The sequence below is a fragment of the Oncorhynchus clarkii genome, chromosome 29 (genome assembly GCF_045791955.1).
Source record: "Oncorhynchus clarkii lewisi isolate Uvic-CL-2024 chromosome 29, UVic_Ocla_1.0, whole genome shotgun sequence".
Lineage (NCBI taxonomy): Eukaryota > Metazoa > Chordata > Actinopteri > Salmoniformes > Salmonidae > Oncorhynchus > Oncorhynchus clarkii.
In genome coordinates, this window is record NC_092175.1 from 6802053 (window position 1) to 6828734 (window position 26682).

Below are 26682 nucleotides of genomic sequence, written 5' to 3' on the forward strand. Positions count from 1 at the left end.
AGGAGTGAGAGAGATGTGTGTGAGAGAGAAAAGGGGGTTGTGGTTAGTGCTGTAGTTAGTGATATCACAGGCCTGCTGCTGCTGTGTCAAATTGGAGTAATGGGAACGTTGAGGAGATAAGTGGGAGGGACTACACTCTAAACTAAATCAATGCTTAGCCACCAAAGTGCTGTGCGTCTCCCTTCTGACATACATAATATTTGAGGACGTCTTTCTTCCGTTTACTCTTTGACAAAGGATATATATGATGCGGTAAAAATCTGGGCCATGCAACTGTCATCTTTTGTTATTTCTAAATGTCGCTAGCGGTACAGTTTGTCCCTCTCCTGCGGTCAATCAGCTCACATTACAGGCCAAGTGTCAACGGTCACATTGGTGACCAGGCCGTCGGCCCTCCGCAGGCGGCGTTTCCTGTGACTACCCAGCATGCTGCTGGCCGGAGGGAGGTCAAAGGGCGGGGTGAGGGGGGGGTCATAAAGTGTCTGTAGAGGAAATGCGTTTCTTAGAGATGGAAATGGTCACTGGGGGGAATGTGTGTACATCGGTTTGTCATTCTGCACTAACAAGTGTACTACATATTAACATGATATTACGCTGAGAGGGTCTCACATGTTAATATATCATTGGCTCGTTGAACCATATTCTCTTTAGACACCTCACAGAGTTAGAACTTCAAGTGAATCCAAACATCACACAAGGCTGCTCTCTGATAGTGAGACAGACAGTGTGTGTGTGATTGGGGCGTGGATGTTATGTCTCTGGCCATACCAGCAGGATCTGGGACATTCCTCATGTTTCTAACCTCTGACCCCTAAAATACTCCTAACCCATTTAGCACCTATTTATAAACTCCTAAGACAACCACAGCAGGAGTTAACTGACCCCAATCATATGCTTGTTATTACACAAAGCTAAGTTATACAACTAGCGAAAGGATCTTACTGTTACCACATTCCAGTATTTATATCCAAACCCACTTACATGAAACACATTCACACGATAAATCATACATTCAGGGATAAGTCAAAGTGGGAACCAAACCCACAACCCAGCTGTTGCTGATACCATGATCTCACCATCTAAGTATGGGGGCTGAACAAGCCCGCGGGTTTCTTCCTGTCGACGGCCCTGTTTGACACCAACACAGGAGGGGACTGGAGCTTTGGTGGTAATACCTGAAGCATTTAGGAGGGTTCTGACGAATCAGCGACATGTGGTAGCTAAGCCCCGTTGACGTAACGACTCGGACTCAACTTACCTAATGAACGACAGGGACAGTAAACACGTCACATTCATTCAGGCACTAATGAAGTATTACAAAGTATTTTTTTAACCTTTCTTTTTTTACTGCACACATAACGGAATAGTTATTGTACACGAAAAGGTTTCTTTGATGTAAGAAGTGCACAGTCAGATGTAATGTTTGAAACATCTTCACTTTGTATTCCCTGCTTGGGCCACCCATGAAATACATCAAAACTAGCTTCTATTCGGTTGGGCCAGTAACCGAAAGGTTCGAATCCCCGAAGCCGACTAGGGGAAAAAATCTGTCGATGTGCCCTTGAGGCACTTAACCCTAATTCCTACCGTAAATCACTCTGGATAAAGAGCGTCTGGTAAAACAACTAAAAGGGAAATGTATTTAAGGAACATCATGACCTAATTTGAGTTTTGTTGCACCATAAAACATCAAATGGCACCTTTTAAAGTGACTCGATAAAAACACCAGACAGCCTCTCTCACACAGACATACACACAACAGCACACGCATATACGGATGCAGCATACCCACCCACCCACCCTCCCTCCCTCCCGGAGGAAAAGTGACCATTGAGATCTTGAATACTCTTCATGTCTCTTCATAGCTGGAATCTGGCACTTTACACTTCTCCTTCATCGTCATCGTCATCCCCACCATTGTGTCTATTCCCAGGGCCCCCAGGCTCCAGTGCCAGGGTCACACCTGGGGTCGTCATCAGGGAAGGTGATTGGCTGAGACCTCTGCAGGTAGTGGCCTAGTCTCCTGAGGAGGTTGTCCACCACGTTGGGGTGCTGGTCAGACACCTCATCCCTTTCTTCTGGGTCCGCCTCCACATCAAACAGCATCACAGGCTTCAGAGGATTAACAGAAGCAGAACTGTTGGTTCCAGAACTGTTCTCCAAGCCTGGACGGGTGAACCATCGGTCACAGCCTGGAGGAGGACGGTGGAGAAATATGAAATATAGCAGGGACGTGTGTGTGTGTGTGGCTGTGCGTGTGTCTGTGCGCATACAATCGGTGAATATACTACCCTCATGCTATAGTGCTACATGCTACAGAGATCTAAACTAATAAAAACCCAGTCACACTTTACTTCCTCCGCCGACCAAACGCACCCGGCAGTTATGATGTGTCAGCTATGAGGTGTCATAAACTGACAGAGACAAGCTAGTTACCTGGGTAGCCAGTCAGCAGCTTCCACTGCATGCTGCGGATGGCAGCGTGGATAGACACGTTGAAGCCTGAGTTGGACCAGGACCAAGGGTTGGAGGTGGAGCCTCCACGCCTCACTGGAGCATTAGAGACAGGCAACCCCTGGGAAGCACTGCCTGGACCTGGGAAGAGGGAGGACGGAGCGGGAGGAAGGAGAGCGGGAGAAAGGGGAAAGGAGAGAGAGAGAGAGGAGGGAAAGGAGGGAGAGAGGGCAGGGGAGAGAGAGAGAGAGAGAGAGAGGGGGGGGGGGGAAAGGAGGGAGAGAGGGCAGGGGAGAGAGGGAGAGAGGGCAGGGGAGAGAGAGAGAGAGATGTTAGAGAGGAGGGAGAGAGAATCAACAGAAGTGAAATAGGGGATGGACGATAACGGAAGCCAATCTATATTTCCCCAAACACTCTAGTATAATAATAAGAGAGAGAAAGTGGAAATTGCTGAAAAACGTAGCAGTGGTCGACCACTGGACACAAAGCGCTCACTGTAAGAGAGACTAAAGAGGAAGTGAAGTAGAGAGGCCGAGACACTGAGCACTGCAGCATACCTGAGAATGGGCTAGACGTGGGCTAGGCAGGCCGTATAGAAAGATGTGTGAAAATAAACAGAGCAATGAGAAAGAGCTCTTTCTTCCCCACAGGCCAAACAATGAAGCAGCAGGAATGGAGAAGGCTTTTGTACTTGGAACGTTGGCTAAAATGTGGAATTCAAGGTGTGAGATCTCTCTGGACTCGCACAATTTCTGGGGTCGGACTGGGAAGAATTCGCCCTTCCCTTTGATGCCAAGGTCAGCTACTGGGTAGAGCAGAGTGGGCAGTCGGAGTACCAGCTTTGCTCACTTCAAACAGAAACGGCAACTTGTTTTGATTCAAATGAGAGAAGACTGATGATTAGAAGGATTGAGACCAGAGAGTCCTTATATTACACAGATAACGGATTCACTGCTCCTCAGGTTAAGATCGAACGGCCCTCGGTTTGCCCCATCAGATTCACCACATCAGCAATACTTCCCCACTCCTGAGGTAGTGGGGCAAAAAAAGTATTTAGTCAGCCAACAAATTGTGCAAGTTCTCCCACTTAAGATGAGAGAGGCCTTTAATTTTCATCATAGGTACACTTCAACTATGACAGACAAAATGAGAAAAGAAAATCCAGAAAATCACATTGTAGGATTTTTAATGAATTTATTTGCAAATTATGGTGGAAAATAAGTATTTGGTCACCTACAAACAAGCAAGATTTATGGCTCTCACAGACCTGTAACAACTTCTTTAAGAGGCTCCTCTGTCCTCCACTCGTTACCTGTATTAATGGCACCTGTTTGAACTTGTTATCAGTATAAAATACACCTATCCACAACCTCAAACAGTCACACTCCAAACTCCACTATGGCCAAGACCAAAGAGCTGTCAAAGGACACCAGAAACAAAATTGTAGACCTGCACCAGGCTGGGAAGACTGAATCTGCAATAGGTAAGCAGCTTGGTTTGAAGAAATCAACTGGGAGCAATTATTAGGAAATGGAAGACATACAAGACCACTGATAATCTCCCTCGATCTGGGGCTCCACTCAAGATCTCAACCCGTGGGGGTCAAAATGATCACAAGAACGGTGAGCAAAAATCCCAGAACCACACGGGGGGACCTAGTGAATGACCTGCAGAGAGCTGGGACCAAAGTAACAAAGCCTACCATCAGTAACATACTACGCCGCCAGGGACTCAACTCCTGCAGTGCCAGACGTGTCCCCCTGCTTAAGCCAGTACATGTCCAGGTCCGTCTGAAGTTTGCTAGAGAGCATTTGGATGATCCAGAAGAAGATTGGGAGAATGTCATATGGTTAGATGAAACCAAAATATAACTTTTTGGTAAAAACTCAACTCGTCGTGTTTGGAGGACAACGAATGCTGAGTTGCATCCAAAGAACACCATACCTACTGTGAAGCATGGGGGTGGAAACATCATGCTTTGGGGCTGTTTTTCTGCAAAGGGACCAGGAAGACTGATCCGTGTAAAGGAAAGAATGAACGGGGCCATGTATCGTGAGATTTTGAGTGAAAACCTCCTTCCATCAGCAAGGGCATTGAAGATGAAACGTGGCTGGGTCTTTCAGCATGACAATGATCCCAAATACACCGCCCGGGCAACAAAGGAGTGGCTTCGTAAGAAGCATTTCAAGGTCCTGGAGTGGCCTAGCCAGTCTCCAGATCTCAACCACAGAAAATCTTTGGAGGGAGTTGAAAGTCTGTGTTGCCCAGCAACAGCCCCAAAACATCACTGCTCTAGAGGAGATCTGCATGGAGGAATGGGCCAAAATATCAGCAACAGTGTGTGAAAACCTTGTGAAGACTTACAGAAAACATTTGACCTCTGTCATTGCCAACAAAGGGTATATAACAAAGTATTGAGATAAACTTTTGTTATTGACCAAATACTTATTTTCCACCATAATTTGCAAATAAATTCATTAAAAATCATACAATGTGATTTTCTGGATTTTCTTTTCTCATTTTGTCTGTCATAGTTGAAGTGTACCTATGATGAAAATAACAGGCCTCTCTCATCTTTTTAAGTGGGAGAACTTGCACATTTGGTGGCTGACTAAATACTTTCCCCTCCACTGTACATCCACATTAGGCTGGTAGCGAGCTCTGTTGTAGTCTGGGTACCAGTTATTTTTTTGGCTGACACTCCACTACTTAGAAAATAATGCCTGTCGGTTTAATGCTGTTAAAAACAACCCTCCCAACATTCATTTTGTATGTGTAGCTACCCACAAGCCCTTGTTCTCCTCTCTCTGAGATGCAACAAGCACAAACTCATTTCTTAGTTCATGGCTCCCTCGCTGCTGTAACATGACAGACATTTAAAACACGTCCCATCTCAGACCACATGACGAGCATTGCGACATTCAAATCTATTGATCCGCTTATGAATTATGTGTGGGCTTTCCTCACAAGCTAATTGTTATCACATGCATTCAGTTAGACAACTGGTGAATACCCCCACCCAGATTCTTAAGTGTGCTGCATTGCAGATTTGATTGGATCCAACCAAGCGGAGGTTGAGTAAATGTGAAAGGGTTTGGGGTGATTTTGAGGTAGAGTTTTACAGTTTGGTGCCAGAATGCCAGTGCTTCACAGGCAGACAGAGGCCCCGGGAAAGTCCCAAATCATCCCAGCTATATCCATTATCTCCAACCCAAAGGATAGCATGGGATTTAAGCAATATGGTGGAAACTGAACCTGTAGCCTATCACCATGTTAGAAGTGAAGGTGAACGTTGGTGAGAAGGTCAAGGGTCACAGGGGTAATGGGATTGTATAGTAGAGGACATGAATATGAAGGATTAGCCTGAATCCTATATAGGGAGAACACTTAGAATACTAAGGAGACCAGAGCAGCCTGTTCTAGAGTTTGATGTTCCCTCCTTTACCCTCATCACACTGTGTTCCCCCCCCCCCCCCCACATACTCGTTTACTCTTATTTCCCCTCTCTCCGCAGGAACGACAGAGTGCAGCAGACGGCCAGGGCCTCTACATCTGGATCCAACTGCACAGCGGGACCAGTCCCAAATTGGACGGGGGAAGAAAGGAGGAGAGGGGGTGGAGAAGAGGGAGGAGGAGGGGAAGAAAGGAGGCGGAAGAGGTAGGGAGAGAAGGAGAGCAGGCGGAGAGGGAAGAGAAGGAGGGAAGAGAAGGAGAGAAGGGAGGGGGGAGGGTGTTAGGGAGAGATATGGAGAGAGGTAAGAGGGGGGAGAGAAGATGGGAAAGAGGAGAGCGGGGGGGAAAGAGGAGAGCGGGGGGGGGGGAAAGAGGAGAGCGGGGGGGGGAAGAGGAGAGCGGGAGGGAGAGAGGAGAGCGGGGGGGGGGAAGAGGGCGTAAGGAAGGTGGTGGACAGGGGGAGAGGAGGAGTAGAGGGAATAGAGGGGAAGTCAGAGGGATTTGGGGTTTGGACGGAGTCCAGGATCTCGCTCTCTTTCTCTGCCTAGACGTTTAGAGAACCCCCTCCCTCTTTCTGCCCCACTTAAAGACGGAATCCCTCAGTCAGATAGGAAGAGGGAGGGGAGTGAGGGATTGAAAGAAAGACTGGGAAGAAGGGATTCAACAGAGGAAAAGTGGGAGAAAGAGGAAGATGTAATCTGTCTTGTCAGACAGAGAAAGAGAGGGGAAATGTGAATTAGAGGAAGAGAGGGGGAGAGAGAAAGAGAGGGGAAATGTGAATTAGAGGAAGAGACGGGGAGAGAGAAAGAGGGGGTGGGAGATTGACAGAGGAACGAGAGAGTGAAAACGGGAGACAGAATCCCTCGTCAAATAGAGCAAGAAAGAGAAGGATGTGGAATGAAAGACAAGAAAGAATAGAATGTAGAATGTGATGAATAAAAGGAGAGTGGGGTCTCCAGCTAGAGACAACACAGGGAGAAGTGTGCTGGTCACTGTGGTTACAGGGTTCCAACTTCCCACTAACTAATGAATGAATACATTAAGACATGAATGTATGGTGCAGAGAAGTTATTATAGTATGAGATGTTCAAAAAATGTAGCTTCGGGGCACAACATTGGGCGCGTGTGTATTGGTTGGACTCCCCGAGTTGTGCATCGTTCTGGTGAGCAACTGTAGATATCAGGCAAGGTGACGCAAGTGCACCAGGGTGGCTACTAGCTTGTTTAGATCTGCCTCCTGCCGTTGACATGACTCTTCTGAACAAGTCGTAGGGTCAGTCTGAATTGTTACGGTGTGAAGGCTTTCCTCTCCGTATCATAAACTCCATCATTTACTTCAGGATCAGTCAGCAAGGAAGCCAAAATCACCAGAAAGTCAATTGGCTTATGTCAGTATAGCTGTTCTTGTGTCAGTATGGCTGCTACCTCCCAGGCACCTCAGTGTTGTAATTTCTAGACTCAAGGCAAGTATAAACCAATCATGTGCCAATTGCTTGAGGCCTTGCCTGGCTGGGACACCCTGGGCCAAGGAAAGCAGCGCTAGCCTTGAACCGGTGGCCATTCAACAGATCTCTGTTCTGAAAACAATAAAAGCCTCTTAATAACAATCAGGGGTTTGAAAGTTGGCTGGTTTCCTGTAGAACCTCCAAGAACCAATGAGCTGAGCCGCTAAATCTCCACGGAAACACCAGAAAGGGGGTCAACTCCAATGATGTCATACATACACATACAGTACAGTCAAATAAGGATGTTTCTGGTTAACTCACACTCTCCTGCGAAAGCGATGACCTAAGTTGACAAAGTAGATCAAAGCGATGATGTACTGTAACATACAGCAGATTGTTGCGTATCCCATCAGTTTGGTGATTGAAACATTTATGCTTGAATGACAGGCAGACAAAAATAGTCTGGGGGTATTTAAGGGAGTGAAGCCAAGGTAGCCTCCCTTGTTGTCTAACTAGGTGTAGAAGAAGAGAACACAATCTCTACTCCACTGCACAGCCCTTTGTTCAACACAGTCAGACACCCTGAACTCTGACCAGGGACCCCCACACCCCTCTGAGAAGGAAGTGGTTAGCGCCACCTAATGTTAAGTGGTTAAGATGAGAATGAGAGTGCTCCATTGTGGTTCAAGGCGGGGTGGGGGGTGGGGGGGGGAGTGGGGTCCGGCAGTCACAAGACCCATTTCCTGGAATCCCCCCAACAAATCACACACACACACACCTTCTCAAACATCAAGTATCTCAAGTTTCTACATTGTTTTGGAGATTTCATTGTTAACCTGTGTGTGTGTGTGTGTGTGTGTGTACACTGATTGATCAAATCAAATCACATTTTATTTGTCACGTGCCGAATGCAACTGGTGTAGACTTAACCGTTAAATGCTTACTTATAAACACTTTCCCAACAATGCAGAGTTAAAAAGGGAAAAGAAAAAAAGGAAATAGTAACACAATAAAAGACTTATAACAAGACTATAGATGGAGTACCGGGACCGAGTCAATGTGCAGGAGGTAATTGAAGTAATATGTACATGTAGGTCGGGGTAGAAATGACTAGTCTATCAGGATAGATAATAAACAGAGTAGCAGCAGCGTATGTAAAGAGTGTATGTGTGAGTGTGTGTGTGTGTGTGTGAGTGTGAGTGTGTGTGTGTGTGTGTGTGAGTGTGTGAGTGTGTGAGTGTGTGTGTGTGTTTTGTATGTGTGAGCGTGTGTGAGCGTGTGTGAGCGTGTGTGAGCGTGTGTGAGCGTGTGTGAGCGTGTGTGAGCGTGTGTGTGTGTATGTGTGTGTGTGTGTGTGTGTGAGTGTGAGTGTGTGAGTGTGTGTGTGTGTTTTGTATGTGTGAGCGTGTGTGAGCGTGTGTGAGTGTGTGTGTGTGTGTGTGTGTGTGTGTGTGTGTATATAGAGCAAGAGTGTCAGTGACAATAAAAAAGGGGGATCAATGCAAAGAGTCCAGGTAGACATTTGATTAAATGTTCAGCGGTCTAATTGGTTGCGGTAGAAGCTGTTCAGAAGCCTTCTGGTCCCAGACTTGGCGCTGCGATACGCTTGCAGTGCTGTAGCAGAGAGAGCAGTCTATGACTTGGGTGGCTGGAGTCAGACAATTTTTAGGGCCCTCTGACACCGCCTGGTATAGAGGTACTGGATGGCAGGGAGCTTGGAACCAGTAATATACTGGGCCGTACGCACTACCCTCTGTAGCGCCTGACAGTCGGATGCCAAGCAGTTGCCATAACAAACGGTGATGCTCTCAATGGTGCAGCTGTTGAACTTTTTGAGGATCTGAGGGCCCATTCCAAATCTTTTCAGCCTCCTGAGGGGGAAGAGGCATTATCGTGCCCACTTCACAACTGTGTTGGTATGTTTGGACCATGATAGATCCTTTGTGACGTGGACACCGAGTAACTTGAAGATCTCGACCAGTTTCACTACAGCCCATCGATGTGAATGGGGGCGTGCTCGACCCTCCGTTTCCTGTAGTACAAGATCAGCTCCTTTGTCTTGTTGACATTGAGGGAGAGGTTGTTGTCTTGGCACCACACAGACAGATCTCTGACCTCCTCCCTATAGGCTGTCATCATCATCGGGATCTGGCCAACCACCATCATGTCGTCGGCAAACTTAACGAATGTGTTGGAGCTAGGTTTCCATTTGTAAATCGGTGATAGTTTGCAAGCCGTGCCGCATCCAACAAGCGTCAGAGCCAGTGTAGAAGGATTCTATCTTAGTCCTGTATTGAAGCTTCGCCTGTTTGATGGTTCGTCTGAAGGCATAGCGGGATTTCTTAATGTCCCGCTCCTTGAAATTGGCAGCTCTAGCCTTTAGCTCAGTGCGGATGTTGCCTGTAACTTTGTATGCGTCTCTGTGTGTGGAGTAAAGGTGATCTAGAGTTTTTTTCGCCTCTAGTTGCACAGATGACAAGCTGGTAGAAATGAGGTAAAACGGATTTCAGTTTTCCTGTATTAAACTCACCGGCCACTAGGAGTGCCGCCTCTGGGTGAGCATTTTCTTGTTTGCACATTGCTCTATACAGCACATTGAGTCTTAATGCTAGCATAAGTTTGTGGTGGTAAGTAGACAGCTATGAAAAATACAGATAAACTATTGGTAAATAGTATGGTCTACAGCTTATCATGATGCATAGAAAACAAACTCAAAGACAGAAGCAGGAACTGGAACAACTAGGAATAGGACTAGATGTAATATTCATGGATCCAAAACAAAGTAAACAATAAAAAAACTAGGTGGTACTGGTGGTGACTGGGAACTAGGTGGTACTGGTGGTGACTGGGTACTCGGTGGTACTGGTGGTGACTGGGTACTAGGTGGTACTGGTGGTGACTGGGTACTAGGTGGTACTGGTGGTGACTGGGAACTAGGTGGTACTGGTGGTGACTGGGTACTAGGTGGTACTGGTGGTGTTATTGGTGACTGGGTACTAGGTGGTACTGGTGGTGTTATTGGTGACTGGGTACTATGTGGTACTGGTGGTGACTGGGTACTAGGTGGTACTGGTGGTGACTGGGAACTAGGTGGTACTGGTGGTGACTGGGTACTAGGTGATACTGGTGGTGTTATTGGTGACTGGGTACTAGGTGGTACTGGTGGTGTTATTGGTGACTGGGTACTATGTGGTACTGGTGGTGACTGGGTACTAGGTGGTACTGGTGGTGACTGGGAACTAGGTGGTACTGGTGGTGTTATTGGTGACTGGGAACTAGGTGGTACTGGTGGTGACTGGGTACTAGGTGGTACTGGTGGTGACTGGGTACTAGGTGATACTGGTGGTGACTGGGTACTAGGTGATACTGATGGTGTTATTGGTGACTGGGTACTAGGTGGTACTGGTGGTGTTATTGGTGACTGGGTACTAGGTGATACTGGTGGTGTTATTGGTGACTGGGTACTCGGTGGTACTGGTGGTGACTGGGTACTAGGTGATACTGGTGGTGACTGGGAACTAGGTGGTACTGGTGGTGACTGGGTACTAGGTGATACTGGTGGTGTTATTGGTGACTGGGTACTAGGTGGTACTGGTGGTGTTATTGGTGACTGGGTACTATGTGGTACTGGTGGTGACTGGGTACTAGGTGGTACTGGTGGTGACTGGGAACTAGGTGGTACTGGTGGTGTTATTGGTGACTGGGAACTAGGTGGTACTGGTGGTGACTGGGTACTAGGTGGTACTGGTGGTGACTGGGTACTAGGTGATACTGGTGGTGACTGGGTACTAGGTGGTACTGGTGGTGACTGGGTACTAGGTGATACTGGTGGTGTTATTGGTGACTGGGTACTAGGTGGTACTGGTGGTGACTGGGTACTAGGTGATACTGGTGGTGTTATTGGTGACTGGGTACTCGGTGGTACTGGTGGTGACTGGGTACTAGGTGGTACTGGTGGTGACTGGGAACTAGGTGGTACTGGTGGTGACTGGGTACTAAGTGGTACTGGTGGTGTTATCGGTGACTGGGTACTAGGTGGTACTGGTGGTGACTGGGTACTAGGTGATACTGGTGGTGTTATTGGTGACTGGGTACTAGGTGGTACTGGTGGTGACTGGGTACTAGGTGGTACTGGTGGTGACTGGGTACTAGGTGATACTGGTGGTGACTGGGTACTAGGTGATACTGGTGGTGTTATTGGTGACTGGGTACTAGGTGGTACTGGTGGTGACTGGGTACTAGGTGATACTGGTAGTGTTATTGGTGACTGGGTACTCGGTGGTACTGGTGGTGACTGGGTACTAGGTGGTACTGGTGGAGACTGGGAACTAGGTGGTACTGGTGGTGTTATTGGTGACTGGGTACTCGGTGGTACTGGTGGTGACTGGGTACTAGGTGATACTGGTGGTGTTATTGGTGACTGGGTACTAGGTGGTACTGGTGGTGTTATTGGTGACTGGGTACTCGGTGGTACTGGTGGTGACTGGGAACTAGGTGGTACTGGTGGTGTTATTGGTGACTGGGTACTAGGTGGTACTGGTGGTGTTATTGGTGACTGGGTACTAGGTGGTACTGGTGGTGTTATTGGTGACTGGGTACTCGGTGGTACTGGTGGTGACTGGGTACTAGGTGATACTGGTGGTGTTATTGGTGACTGGGTACTAGGTGGTACTGGTGGTGTTATTGGTGACTGGGTACTCGGTGGTACTGGTGGTGACTGGGAACTAGGTGGTACTGGTGGTGTTATTGGTGACTGGGTACTAGGTGGTACTGGTGGTGTTATTGGTGACTGGGTACTAGGTGGTACTGGTGGTGTTATTGGTGACTGGGTACTAGGTGGTACTGGTGGTGACTGGGAACTAGGTGGTACTGGTGGTGACTGGGAACTAGGTGGTACTGGTGGTGTTATTGGTGACTGGGTACTCGGTGGTACTAGTGGTGTTATTGGTGACTGGGTACTAGGTGGTCCTGGTGGTGTTATTGGTGACTGGGTACTAGGTGGTACTGGTGGTGACTGGGTACTAAGTGGTACTGGTGGTGTTATTGGTGACTGGGTACTAAGTGGTACTGGTGGTGACTGGGTAATAGGTGGTCCTGGTGGTGTTATTGGTGACTGGGAACTAGGTGGTACTGGTGGTGACTGGGAACTAGGTGGTACTGGTGGTGTTATTGGTGACTGGGTACTCGGTGGTACTGGTGGTGTTATTGGTGACTGGGTACTAGGTGGTCCTGGTGGTGTTATCAGTGACTGGGTACTAGGTGGTACTGGTGGTGACTGGGTACTAAGTGGTACTGGTGGTGTTATCGGTGACTGGGTACTAGGTGGTACTGGTGGTGTTATTGGTGACTGGGAACTAGGTGGTACTGGTGGTGACTGGGAACTAGGTGGTACTGGTGGTGTTATTGGTGACTGGGTACTAAGTGGTACTGGTGGTGACTGGGAACTAGGTGGTACTGGTGGTGACTGGGAACTAGGTGGTACTGGTGGTAACTGGGAACTAGGTGGTACTGGTGGTGTTATTGGTGACTGGGTACTAGGTGGTACTGGTGGTGTTATTGGTGACTGGGTACTAGGTGGTACTGGTGGTGACTGGGTACTAGGTGGTACTGGTGATGTTATTGGTGACTGGGTACTAGGTGGTACTGGTGGTGTTATTGGTGACTGGGTACTCGGTGGTACTGGTGGTGACTGGGTACTCGGTGGTACTGGTGGTGTTATTGGTGACTGGGTACTCGGTGGTACTGGTGGTGACTGGGTACTCGGTGGTACTGGTGGTGACTGGGTACTAGGTGGTACTGGTGATGTTATTGGTGACTGGGTACTAGGTGGTACTGGTGGTGTTATTGGTGACTGGGTACTCGGTGGTACTGGTGGTGACTGGGTACTCGGTGGTACTGGTGGTGACTGGGTACTCGGTGGTACTGGTGGTGACTGGGTACTAGGTGGTACTGGTGGTGTTATTGGTGACTGGGTACTCGGTGGTACTGGTGGTGACTGGGTACTCGGTGGTACTGGTGGTGACTGGGTACTCGGTGGTACTGGTGGTGACTGGGTACTCGGTGGTACTGGTGGTGACTGGGTACTCGGTGGTACTGGTGGTGACTGGGTACTCGGTGGTACTCGGTGGTACTGGTGGTGACTGGGTACTAGGTGGTACTCGGTGGTACTGGTGGTGACTGGGTACTCGGTGGTACTGGTGGTGAGTGGGTACTAGGTGGTACTCGGTGGTACTGGTGGTGACTGGGTACTAGGTGGTACTCGGTGGTACTGGTGGTGACTGGGTACTCGGTGGTACTCGGTGGTACTGGTGGTGACTGGGTACTAGGTGGTACTGGTGGTGACTGGGTACTAGGTGGTACTGGTGGTGACTGGGAACTAGGTGGTACTCGGTGGTACTGGTGGTGACTGGGTACTCGGTGGTACTAGGTGGTACTGGTGGTGAGTGGGTACTAGGTGGTACTGGTGGTGACTGGGTACTCGGTGGTACTGGTGGTGAGTGGGTACTAGGTGGTACTCGGTGGTACTGGTGGTGACTGGGTACTAGGTGGTACTCGGTGGTACTGGTGGTGACTGGGTACTCGGTGGTACTAGGTGGTACTGGTGGTGACTGGGTACTAGGTGGTACTGGTGGTGACTGGGTACTAGGTGGTACTGGTGGTGACTGGGTACTCGGTGGTACTGGTGGTGACTGAGTGGAAAACACACAAAAGGGCAACAATGATAAACACACACCAACGTGATGCTGACCAGACGCGGACACAACACAAGTCTATATCCCCTCACATAGACACAGAACACACACACTGACCAATCTCCAACACATACTCAAACACACTAAAGAGGGAGACAGGGAGAGAGAGAGAGACAGAAAGGGAGAGAGAGAGCGGCAACGAGAGACAACGGCAGAGAGAGAAAGGGAGAAGAAAGCGAGATACAGAAAGGGAAAGGGGGGATACCTAGTCAGTTGTACAACAACGTATTCTACTGAAATGTGCCTTCCGCATTTCACCCAACCCCTCTGAATCAGAGAGAGATAGCCTGAGGGCAGTTAAGTTCCCAGGTGATACCACAGTCTGAACATGTTTTATCGTCTTGCTCCTGTCAGAGTCTGTCTGATGACTTATGGCTCCAGGTATAAGTTGCCCTCAGGCACAGATTTAGGACCAGCTGTCCCTCCCACACCCCAACTTTTACCACGAGGAGGAGTAAACACAAAACCGACCCTAGATCAGCATCTATTCAACTTCCTAGTCCTGCGTATGGGACTCAGTGTCGGTCTCCTTCAGAAGAGAGTGAGACTGAGACTCTAAAGGCGGTCACTCCTCATGTCCAGTCACTTATTCACTCAGTCAGTCAGCCACCTGATCACTCACTGATGCTCAACACATCATCTACAGATCTGAGCAGCAGAGTGGAGATGTGGCTACTCTAGTGATCAATCTCCCCCCTGATGATACGTTCATTTGATTCAAGTGTTGGGAAATAAGAACACGGCTGTCACTAATGACGTGGACGGATACATAATGTAGTAGTCAGAGTGGAAGCAGACCAGAGGTTAGGTTAGGTTAGACTGAATCAGACGCATAACGAACATGAAATCACACACGCGCACACACACGTTCTGGCTCGGAGGAATGTATTGTGTCACTTCTCCCCCCCCCCCCCCATCTGGAGCGGAGCCTTTTCATCACTGCATTAATCAAAACTTTTATAGACATCACACACACACTGAAGGGGATTTGGGCTTTGTGTTAGGGAATCAGGCAGCCATTACAGGAGAATGACATCATCCCTCTATGAACCAAGCAGACCTTAACGATTGAAAGAGTCCAGTGGCGTGTGTGTGCGTGTGTGTGTGTGTGTGTACGTGCGTGCATGCACAGTGCTGCTCACGCACCGGGACACACACTTCTGTTCGAGTGTGTCTTGGCTGTGTTTTGTGTGGAATATGAAATCATAATATAACGGTCCAATGTGAATCATTTGAAACTAAACAAAGTAGTGCTGATGACTTCATTACCAGCAAGTACCCAACTGTCATACTTGAGTTAAAGTAACGATACCTTAATAGGAAATGACTCAAGAAAAAGTGAAGGTTACCCAGTAAAATACTACTTGAGTAAAAGTTGAAAAGTATTTGGTTTTAAATATACTTAAGTATCAAAAGTCAAATGTAATTTCTCAAATGTACTTAAGTAAAAGTATAAATAATTTAAAAATCCTTACGTTAAGCAAACCAGACCAACCATTTCCTTGTTTAAAAAAAAGTTACAGATAGTCATGGGCACGCTCCAACACTCAGATATAATTTAGAAACTAAGCATGTGTTTAGTGAGTCTGACAGATCAGAGGCAGTAGGGATGACCAGGGATGTTTTCATGATCAGTGTGTGAATTAGAACATTTCTCTGTCCTGCTAAGCATTCAAAATGTAACAAACACTTTTGGGTGTCAGGAAAAATGTATGGAGTAAAAAGTACTTTATTTTCTTTAGGAATGTAGTGAAGTAAAAGCAAAAGTTAAGCAAAAATATAAATAGTAAAGTAAAGTACAGATACCCCCAAAAAACGACTTAAGTAGTACTATAAAGTATTTTTACTTAAGTACTTTATACTACTGCAACGGACACTGAAACAGTACTCAGAGGAATTCAGTGCTCTGTGCCTGTAGTTGCGTTGTCCAGTCAATATGAACCACTGTGTACTGGATGAAGGTGAACATAATGACTGTAAATACGTGGTGGTGATCGAGCGGGTGACTCACATGGAGCGATGTCAACGTAGAGAGGGTCAATGTTGTGTAGCAGCTCCAGTCTGGGTGAAGCGTGACCTTTACTGGAAGACAAAGAACCACACTTTGAGTCCGTCTCTCGACTACCCCAGAAGGGTCTGGAAATCTAAAGCAGACATCTACGTTCATAAAGCGGTCCCAGGCTTTGACCACACTGGACCACAAGAGTGACCGCAGCGTGCGCTAATACACAGCAAGAATAACTTTCTTAATTCACATGTTGCTGAGCTTTTTGGGGAGGGTAACATGTTTTCAGTGTAAACTTAAATGACCAAAAACATTTTATTATTTTTATTATATAAAGTATGTCGAAAAGATAATGGCTCTGCAGTGCATTCGGAAAGTATTCCAACCCCTTCACTTGGTCCCCATTTTGTTACGTTACAGCCTTACTCCAAAATAATTCAATAAGATCATCTTTGAGAACCAAAAACAAGCCGTATGTATTTTGTTACTACGTTTGAGCAAAATAACGCAGGATTAGCCATTGCAAAATGTATAGAAATGCAGGAAATTAGCTTTAAAACGGCTAAATGTTCTCTCATTTCCATTGCACAATATGTAGAATGGCATGAAATGTGCAACAATCTCACAGTACCATGGAGAAACTTGACCACACCCCCTGCTACACCCACCGCCTAAGCCCCTTTTTGGATCCAGAACCCCCCCCCCACACACACACACAAACAAACAATCACACAGCACTCAAAGCAGACTGGGACCATAAAAGACAAACAAACAAACAGGAATGTGTTTCAGTAGCCAATAGGGCCAAGGACACACGACGACACGTACACAGTCAAAACACACCAGACAAAAGGTAATGAAACAGCCAGGTGGCCAGCCACAGCCAATAGGAGAGAGGGCTGGACTGAGAGCAGTTGTTTGTGGGTAACCGCAGGCTTGTGGGTTTCTGCTGCAGGCCTCAATTCAACCCACTTTCATTGTGTCTGCTTTTAGTTTACGAATCTAATGTGTCACTCACGCAGAATGAAGGCAATGATCGCCTTAGTGATTTTGAAAGCTTCTGGCTAGCTTATGTAAGTCTTGTCCTGGACACCCTTTAAGTGGTCAATGACTTTATGACTTGTACGATAAGTCAGGAGTGACAGAGTAAGAGAGGGACAGGCGCTATAGAGGGAGGGAGGTGGGGGAGAGAGAGAGAGAGAGAGAGAGAGAGAGAGAGAGAGAGATAGAGAGAGAGAGGAGGTGGGGGAGAGAGAGAGAGAGAGAGAGAGAGAGAGAGAGAGAGAGAAAGAGAGAGAGAAAGAGAGAAAAGGAGCGACTCCAAATTTGTGTGAAAATGAGTGATGGAATTTCCTTCTCTTTGAAGTCCCATCGTCCCGGTAACAAAGAGCTTATTGAAAGACCAGAGAGGGAGACAGATTGGTCAGGGGGGAGGGAGGGGGGGAAAAAAGAGAGGAGGAGGAAAGGGGAGAGGAGAGGAGAGAGGAGCTGTCAAACACAAGGAAATATTTGACCTGATCTGAGACGTATGAAACTCCTGAAGTGTCTGGCCAGAGTGTAGGACAGACTCACATAAACAACTCAGAAATGATGACAAGGTGCGCACACACACCCCCCACTCCAGGCTTACCTGATAGCGTTCCACACATTATAGCCATCCAGTGGCTTCGTCCCATCGGTCGATCCCCCGGCCAGGCCCACCAGCGTCGGCAGCCAATCAGAGATGTGTATGAGTTGGCGGCTGACAGTCCCAGGTTGTTTCAGCAGCGGGCTAGTTACAAAGCCAACGCCCCTAACCCCACCCTCCCACAGTGACCACTTCCTGCCTCTCAGAGGCCAGTTAGAACCCCCCGCCAGAGTCTGACCCCCGTTATCTGGAGAGAGAGAGACAGACAGAGAGAGAGAGAGAAAGAGAAAGGCAGAGAGAGAGGGACGTCATTCTACTGAAAAGTGTATTATGATGTTTACGTAAATGCATTTTATAGAAAGTTTGATTTGATTCTGATTGCATATCACTGACAGAGGGTAAGAAAGAATCCCTCTCCACTGATTAGAGCAAGGCAAGGCAGCCATTTTATTACTGATGACACGTGAGGGGAACAGATTATGGGTGTCATTGTCAAGTAACTGGAGAGCCAAACCAAAGCTACCTTTCAACTCCTCCTCATAAAAACACTGTTTGTTATTTCCCTTTCCACTGACTGATGCACAAATGACACATCCATTCCAAGATGACACATTGAATTCACCATGAGAGTACAGCGTGCTTGATAAGCCCTACTTACCAACATGACTTGATCTAGGAGTTCTGAGGGGATTCGTATAGTGAGCCTTAACAGTGATGCCAAGTGGATTCATCCCATGAACAACACAGTGGTTAGACCTCCGAAGCACAACACTCATAGAGGAACTCCCTCAAGGCAGAGAGACAGGAGGGAGGTGGAGATTAAACATGGCCACCGTTTCTTAGATTGAGGAACTTCCTGGAAGCTGCGAGTCATGGTGGTTGTTCGACCAATGGCCACGTGTCTTGGGGTTAGGGTTCATGGAACTGATCCATACACAAAAGGTTGTTTGATGACAAAGTTCTAGCTTTGCAAATACATAAAAAGTTTTTTTTTTTAAATTAAACAAATTTGTCTCCCTCTTCCTGTGTCTTTTTAATTTGTCTATGCTTCTCAGACAGACAGTCATCCTCCCTTGAGGCCAGTCCAGTATAAACAAAATAGACCATTCACCCTGGGCTCTCCCAGGAGAGGGGGAGGAAAGGAGGGGAAGAAAAAGAGAGGAGCGCCATGTGAGTTCAGGAAGTAGTCTCTGCAGCTTCCAAAAGAGAGCCCTCTCTTCACTAATTCATTTTCAAACTGTTTCTGCTCCTTCTCTATGCCAGCTCTCTCCCTCTTTCCTTCTCTCTCTCCAACACTTACTCACACACCCGCTCCTATCCTTTCTCTCACACCCTCTCTTTCCCTTTCTCTCTCACACCCTCTCCCTCTCTTTCCCATTCTCTCTCACAGACTCGCTCCTATCCTTTCTCTCTCACACCCTCTCTTTCCCATTCTCTCTCACAGACTCGCTCCTATCCTTTCTCTCTCACCCTCTCCCTTTCTTTCCCATTCTCTCTCACAGACTCGCTCCTATCCTTTCTTTCTCCCCAGCTCTCTCTTACAGTAAGACCCCAGTGTGCGCCAGTTAGCTAACAGAGAGTTTCATCGCTAAGGAATCTCTCTGAGTGCTCCTCCAAACGTTTCTAAACCGTGTGTTTATGTCTGAACAGGGCTGGGGTGAGACATACTATGTAGGCCGTTAGTTAGCTCACACACTGTGACTCAGCAAGCAGTAACCCTTGATGGGGCATGAAATAGTAATGATTCATTCACAGTATATTCTCGACTAAAGAGCAAAACCATGAATAATACAGGTTTTATCACCTCGACTCCCTCACAAACGTCATTCTCTATATGTAAAAGCTTTTGGGGGGGAAACACAGAAGACAAGTCACAATCTTTGCCCAACAAGCAGAGTTTAACGGTAAGGGTTAAGATGCGAACTAGTGAAGCAGGCCACATACCTGAGCCCACCACAGACACAAACCTCTCCCCTACCCCTTATAGCATTGTTCCTAACTTCTAATAAGCCTGTAAAGCCATGCTACTCCGAACGAAAAAAAAAACGTTATCCCCCCCCTCCACCTTCGAAGCTGCATCTGACTAGACACAAACCATTAACAGGCCCAGATTTAGAGGATTCCAACCAGCCTCTCTGCTGTATCACACACTCAAACTGCAACATAGAATCAATGGGTGACACAAGCATCTATTGTTATATGGATCCATCTTCCTATCAACCAAAACCCAGTGCTGGGTATAGTGGTATGTATTGACAAGAGCTCCTCCTACATAATGTTAAAGGGGGCCTCTACACTGGTAAATTAGGTCAATGTTGGTGGATTTCTGATTACACACCATTGCCTTTAACAGTAGGCCTCCACGGCACATCTTGACTTCCCCCTGCTCACACTTGTCTGAGGGTCTGCGGCTGCTGGGAGCCGCTCAACTCAGGACTGTTTCCGTTTCCTAATGGCTTCCAGCTGCGTGATAAGGCTCCTCTACAGAGAGGAGATGGGGCTGATGGAACAAACCACAGTCAGATACAAGGACATGCTGACCTCTAGTGGTAACTATGGAAATTATTGAAATTGTTCAGACTGTCAGCATAGTATGAGTTTAGGGTGCGAGTCACCTGAAGCGATGAAAATAATACCTGCTGGAACTATGACACACCACAGATGATGGTGACAAGTCCGCTCTGGTGAATCAAAAAGTGCTATGTAGCTTGTTCAACTGGCTGTGTAGCGCAGTGCAGAGAACAGAGTAAACATAGGCTTTATCCACTGTCACTTTAAAGCCAAACTTCCCAGCTACTCCTGTCCCTCCATGTGAACTGGCTCTGTGGTGCTGATGGAAAATTCTCTGTGTCCTGCCCGGAGACATTAAGAGTGATTACTCCGTCTTTAACTGCTCACAGAGTTGGGATCTGTTCACATCTGACACTTCATAAAAACCCAGTGTTCCACAACCACATGTAAACTACAGAGAGTGGAGAGAGTCACACACACACACACACACACGAAGCAGAAGAAAACAGCCTAAAAGATAAGCGGTACACACTGGGGGAAAACAACAACTGGCATTCAGGGGGAACGATAAACACTCACACCCCAGCAACACAACATGTTACTGTCGATGGGGAAAGAGAGAGGGCCAGAATAAGTGAGACGTCAGCAGACCTATAAACATTCATTCACAGGATATGAGGCAGATAATACAAACCATTCTAACTCTGTCCTCCAGGGTCCGGGATAAATCCTGCTTCCACACCATAGGGTTCTCAAGGTAAGCACAAAGCACTGTTTGCTGTTGACTCAAGTGTGGGAAGGTTCAGGGACTATGCTCTATAAAATGTCTCTGTCTGAATTCAACCGTACACGCACAAGCTCTTGTTATGTACCTGTAGAGAAGACCAGTACAGTGTTGTCCCAGAGGCCGGTCTCCTGCAGTGCCAGCGTAATGTTGCCCACAGCCTCGTCCATAGCGGACACCATACCAGCATACAGCCTGCGGTTCGGGTCCTTTATGAAACTGTAGGGGGCGACGTAGCGCTCTGGAACTTGTAGAGGGGCGTGGACCGCTTGAAGAGCCACGTAGAGGAAGAGGGGCTGCAAGACAGGACAGGACAGGACAGGAGAACACACACCGGCCATGAACATTATTCTAGTCTCGCTTCATTTTTCAAGGCTACACAGAGGAAGAAGGACAGAAAGACTGTGTGGGCATGCGTGTGTGTGTGTGTGTGTGTGTACCGTTACCTTTTTGGAGTTGTGTTTAGCGATGATGCTGGTAACCCGGTCAGTAAACAGCTGAGTGGAGTAGGTCCCTGTGTATCCCGTAGCAACCTCCTCCCCCTCTCTCAGGTCCAGGGCACAGCGGGTCACGTTCAGGAGAGGGACATGACTGCAGCGCTGGTGACTGAAGTAGTCCTCACTGCCTGTCAGATAGCCTGGTGGGGACGGAGTGACAGACACAGGGGGGAGAGGGGGACAGAAGTGGAACAGACAGGTTTAGTCCGATATCTGAAATAATGTAGGACAATAAATACCCTATATTGAGTACATGGTTCAATCTTGATGTACCTGAACTGTTCGCAGTGCTTTCAAGTGTGCAATGGTGTGAATCTGATGTTACACACAGACGTGTGGCGAGCCCTAGCCACATCCTGATGAAGACATAACCGATCATGAGATGTAAGTGAAGTGAAATGGAGGACGGCTCACACGACCGTGTGCAAAAGTGAACGTGTGCGCAAGAGTCATTTTCATCACTGATGACCAACCGGTGTTTCTTATTCCCAGTAGCATACCTAAGAGAGGCAACATGGTCTGTCTGTGTGTCTGTGTCTGTGTGTGTGTGTGTGTGTGTGAGCTGACAACCTACCGAAATAGGAGTCGAACCCTCTGCGTGTTGGCAGGCAGTCTTTGCGGTACATGCCCAGGTGCCACTTTCCCACCATGTGGGTGGCATAGCCTGCCTCTCTCATCAGCTGTGGCAGCATCTTCTCATCCAGAGGGACACAGTAGGGCTGGCACGGCCAGATGATCTGGTGCTGCATGCCTGTGTGGATCTGACAATCAAACCCACAGGCTTAGATAGACATCACATTATTGTGTGTGTTCTATTATGGTGTCTGCGAGAGCTTGGCAGTGCCATTGAGGCCATCTCCATTTTGAAGTAGTCCATTTTATTATTTTACTACTTCTAAGAGTTGGCAAACAAACTTGTAGTGTGTTGTTTGCAGTGGCGTAAAGTACTTAAGTAGTACTTTAAAGTATTTTTACCTAAGTAGTTTTTTGGGGTAACATATACTTCACTACATTCCTAAAGAAAATAAATGTACTTTTTACTCCATACATTTTCCCTTAAACCCAAAAGTACTTGTTACATTTTGAACGCTTAGCAGGACAGGAAATGGTCCAATTCACTCACTTATCAAGAGAACATCCCTGGTCATCCCTACTGCCTCTGATCTGGCGGACTCACTAAACAGAGAACATCCCTGGTCATCCCTACTGCCTCTGATCTGGCGGACTCACTAAACAGAGAACATCCCTGGTCATCCCTACTGCCTCTGATCTGGCGGACTCACTAAACAGAGAACATCCCTGGTCATCCCTACTGCCTCTGATCTGGCGGACTCACTAAACACACATGCTTCTTTTGTCAATGATGTTCGAGTGTGCCCCTGGCTATACGCAAAATAGAAAAACAAGAAAATGGTGCCGTCGGGTTTACTTAATATAAGGAATATGAAAACATTTATACTTTTACTTTTGACACTTAAGTATTTGAGCGATTGCGTTTACTTTAGATACTAACGTACATTTTAAACCAAATACTATTTCAAGTAGACTTTCACTTGAGCCATCTTACTCAAGTATGACAATTGGTTTCTTCACCACTGGTTGTTCGAAATGGTATAAAGGTTGGAGATTTACTGCCTCCTGCAGTTATGAAAAGTTTGCACGCGAGTAGAATTCATTGGCTGATCCCTCCTGATGACCCAGATAAAATCATGTGATCCTTCCTTAACCAGTGGCATCCTGTCATTCAGGGCACCTGTTTTGAGCCACACATTTTTAGCCCTGTTTTGCATGTTATTTTGGCATTAATACGTGTCACATATCAGTCTTGAGTAAGGCAGCTGCAAAATGTAGGTGTTTCAGCCTAGTTCTTTCTGTGTGGGTGGGGCAGCCAGCGGAAAATACGGAGCGTAGGTGTTGGTAATGTTCTCTAGTTGCGCCGTGATTGGCTCAGCGCTCTGTCACTCATGGGGACACTACGTCACCACCAAGTCTAATGGTAGAGCTCGAAAATTCAAGCCCCCTGGGCGCTGCCATAGAGTTACATTAGAAGTGCCCATCCAAGAAGGCTCAAGGTAAAATAACGTCAAATCACGTTATATTTACAGTAGCTTTGATTGGATTGATCATGTCAACATCATACTTTCAAAATCTTAGCTAGCAGTCATCTACTGGCAAATTATTTTTAATCCTTGTCAGATGAAGAGAAATTATAGATAAAATCGTATCGTTGCTCATCGGCCATTGGAATTAAACATTACACAAGTTGGAAATCGCAAAGTCAACAATGAGTGGTTTGGAAGGAATCAGTGGCTAACTGCAAGCACTGAAAAGCAATCACTAGCCTGCTATTCAGTGGAGTGTCTGTGTGGTCCCAAGTCTGGGTTTAAGGGTCTCTTTTCCAAGCTTAAAATGATAAACATTCAACATTGGCCATGCTGTTAATGAAGCATGATTTGTGCCGCACCTCAAAACAACTGGAAACTCTGAACTGGGAAATCTGACTTCAGTGAGTTCAAGGCAACTGGGAACTCGGGTAAAATGAGCTCCGACTGGGAAGATATGTTTTGAACGGTCATCCAACTCAGAATTGTAAATCCAGAACCCGGGCCTCTATCTAGAGCTTCGACCTGAGATCACTGACGTCGTCGTGATTCAAACTTGTTTTTCTTCCAGAGTTCCCAGTTGTCTTGAAAGCACCCTAAATCCAGAGAATGACAGACTTTGATGACAAAGTTTGCCCACGAAGGACAGCCGCACCACCTTCCAGTTCAAGTGAGCACAGCACAAGGTGAGTCCAAAATTGTACTGTATGCTCTTGCATAAATGTTGCAATACGCCAGGGAAATACGCATACAGTTTGATGGATACGTTCGATAAATCCAATGTTTTCACCACACAGAACGCACTGCAACTGCCTTTGCAAAGCAATGCTGCAAGGCAAACGCAGCGTTCCATTGGAAGTTAATGTACTTCTGGTTGACCAAAACGCAATAACACTGTCGGTGTGATTGAGGCGTAAGGATGGTTTTGGGAAACAGCTCAGAGACGTAACAATGCTCCTACCCTCAACAAAAATGAGGAGTTCAACAAGGGTTCTTCTAAGATCCTCAGGTCTTCGAAGAACCTTAGGGTTCTTGGCACTGAAAAGGTTCTTCCAAGAACCCCATAGGAGGTGGGGCTCATCGAGGAACCTTTGTTGGTGAGGGTTCTTGCAGGAACCTAATTGCCAGACTGAAACCTTTGGATTTGAATTTGATAGGACAGCAGGTGCAGGTACTTAACTGAAAAATGTAAAGATCTCCTCAATTTAAAGTAAGGTTGTTCCTTACATGATCTAAATTGATATTGTTTTGTGATGATACCATCTATCTTTTCATATTTGTGCAAAAAACAGAAAATGGACACAATTCAATGGATATCAATCAACAAAGAGGTAAGAATATGTAGGCTATAAGAATATGTTGAAGGCTAGCTGTATTGGGTGCAGATGACTGAACTGCTCACTTTTGTGTCTGCAGGTATACAGACAAGTAGGCACAAAAGGTTTGTCAATTGGTATGTTATGCAGATCACATTACCATCCTCCTCCCTTAATTTGTCAATGAATATCCCATAGGCCTCTACATTATGGACATAGTATATGCATGAAAACCATTATCAAAAAGTTTTTAAAATTCACATTTACCAAAAAAAACAAGGTATGAATTATGTCGTGTGCGTGTTTTGTTAATCATCTGTATAATTACTATTTTTGGATTCACAGACTTCACCCTCCCTACACCTCTGATGAATATAACAGGAAACCTGTTCGATCACCATGCACTGCAAAATCATTCTGGCTGTGGATACAGAGAACATCAACACCCCAGAGGATATATCCATCAGACTTGGGGTTCTGCTGGGAGTTTACCTCATATTTGGATTTGTTTAATTCTTCTTTGCCACTAAAATCATAATAAACAGTGAGAACTAAAAGATTGTGTTATTGTTGTTGTGTGTATTGTTAATAATCAGGGGAGGGTAATTAAAAAAAATTGATGATCCATTAAAAAGGTTTCTTTGAAGAACTTATAGGGGTTCCCCCACAGTTCAATTTGAGGAACCCCTAAAGGATCCTCCAGGAACCTTTTTTAGAGTGTACGAAGGTTCTAACAATAAACGCAGCATTAAGATGCTTTTGAGAAACTGGGGCCTGTTGTTTACGAAGTGTGTGACGAATACAATGTTATTTTATTTGAATAGCTGAGCCTTTCCAACATAGTGTAGCCTACAAACAGTGGTGGAAAAAGTACCCAGTTGTCATACTCAAGTAAAATAAAATATACTTTAATATAAAATGTCTCAAGTAAGTGCATTTTTATTTACGGACAGGCAGGGGCACACTCCAACACAGACATAATTTACAAACGACGCGTTTGTGTTTAGTGGGTCCACCAGAGGCAGTAGGGATGACCAGGGATGTTCTCTTCATAAGTGCGTGAAATGGACCATTTTCCTGTTCTGTTAAGCATTCAAAATGTAACGTGTAAGCCTACTTTTGGGTGTCAGGGAAAACGTATGGAGAAAAAAAAAGTACTTTTTAATTTATTTTTAGGAATGTTTTGGAGTAAAGGTTTTTAGTTAAGTACTTTACACCACTGCCTACACACAGGGGTGTCTCACCTGATATCTTCCGGTCATAAATTGGTTCCTGGAAGGTGTACATAAAGGTTGAACGTAGTAATTCTCCAGCCGGACACCTTTAGCCGACAGTTTGTCCAGATTCGGCGTCTTGATCTCTGAACCGTGGTATCCAACATCGTTCCAGCCGAAGTCGTCAGCTAGAATGAATACTATGTGCGGCGGCTGTTTACCCTCTAAAAACAGGGGGCATGACAGCAAGATAATTGCAGTGGTAATCATACAACTCAATGTTACAGGAAACATTGTCCCCCTTCCTCAAATCGAAGAACCTCGAAAGAAATGATACTATTCATGTAAACAAGGAAGTACTAGTGCAGTACAGATCTACAGTATCTGCAACGCCTGAACGGCAGTCGAAAGCATGATTCAGAAAGGTAATGTAGTTTATTTAATTAAAAAAGCAACAAATCACAAGATGTGTTGATGAGGAAATGCACGCGCAATATTGTTTCGCTGTCTTCCAGGTTGAAT

The 26682-nt window shown here is 46.5% G+C and overlaps 1 protein-coding gene across 1 annotated transcript; it reads right to left on the reverse strand.

Annotated features, from left to right (window-relative positions):
- Window positions 1–1083: 1083 nt before the first annotated feature.
- LOC139388392 (arylsulfatase B) lies at window positions 1084–26682 on the reverse strand. Its single transcript, XM_071135026.1, has 8 exons — window positions 26191–26682; window positions 22103–22289; window positions 21478–21668; window positions 21120–21327; window positions 17740–17983; window positions 16116–16186; window positions 2437–2595; window positions 1084–2192 (listed from the first exon to the last, which is right to left on the reverse strand). Exons 1-8 carry the CDS (start codon window positions 26452–26454, stop codon window positions 1924–1926), a joined length of 1593 nt encoding a protein of 530 aa, XP_070991127.1. The 5' UTR covers window positions 26455–26682; the 3' UTR covers window positions 1084–1923.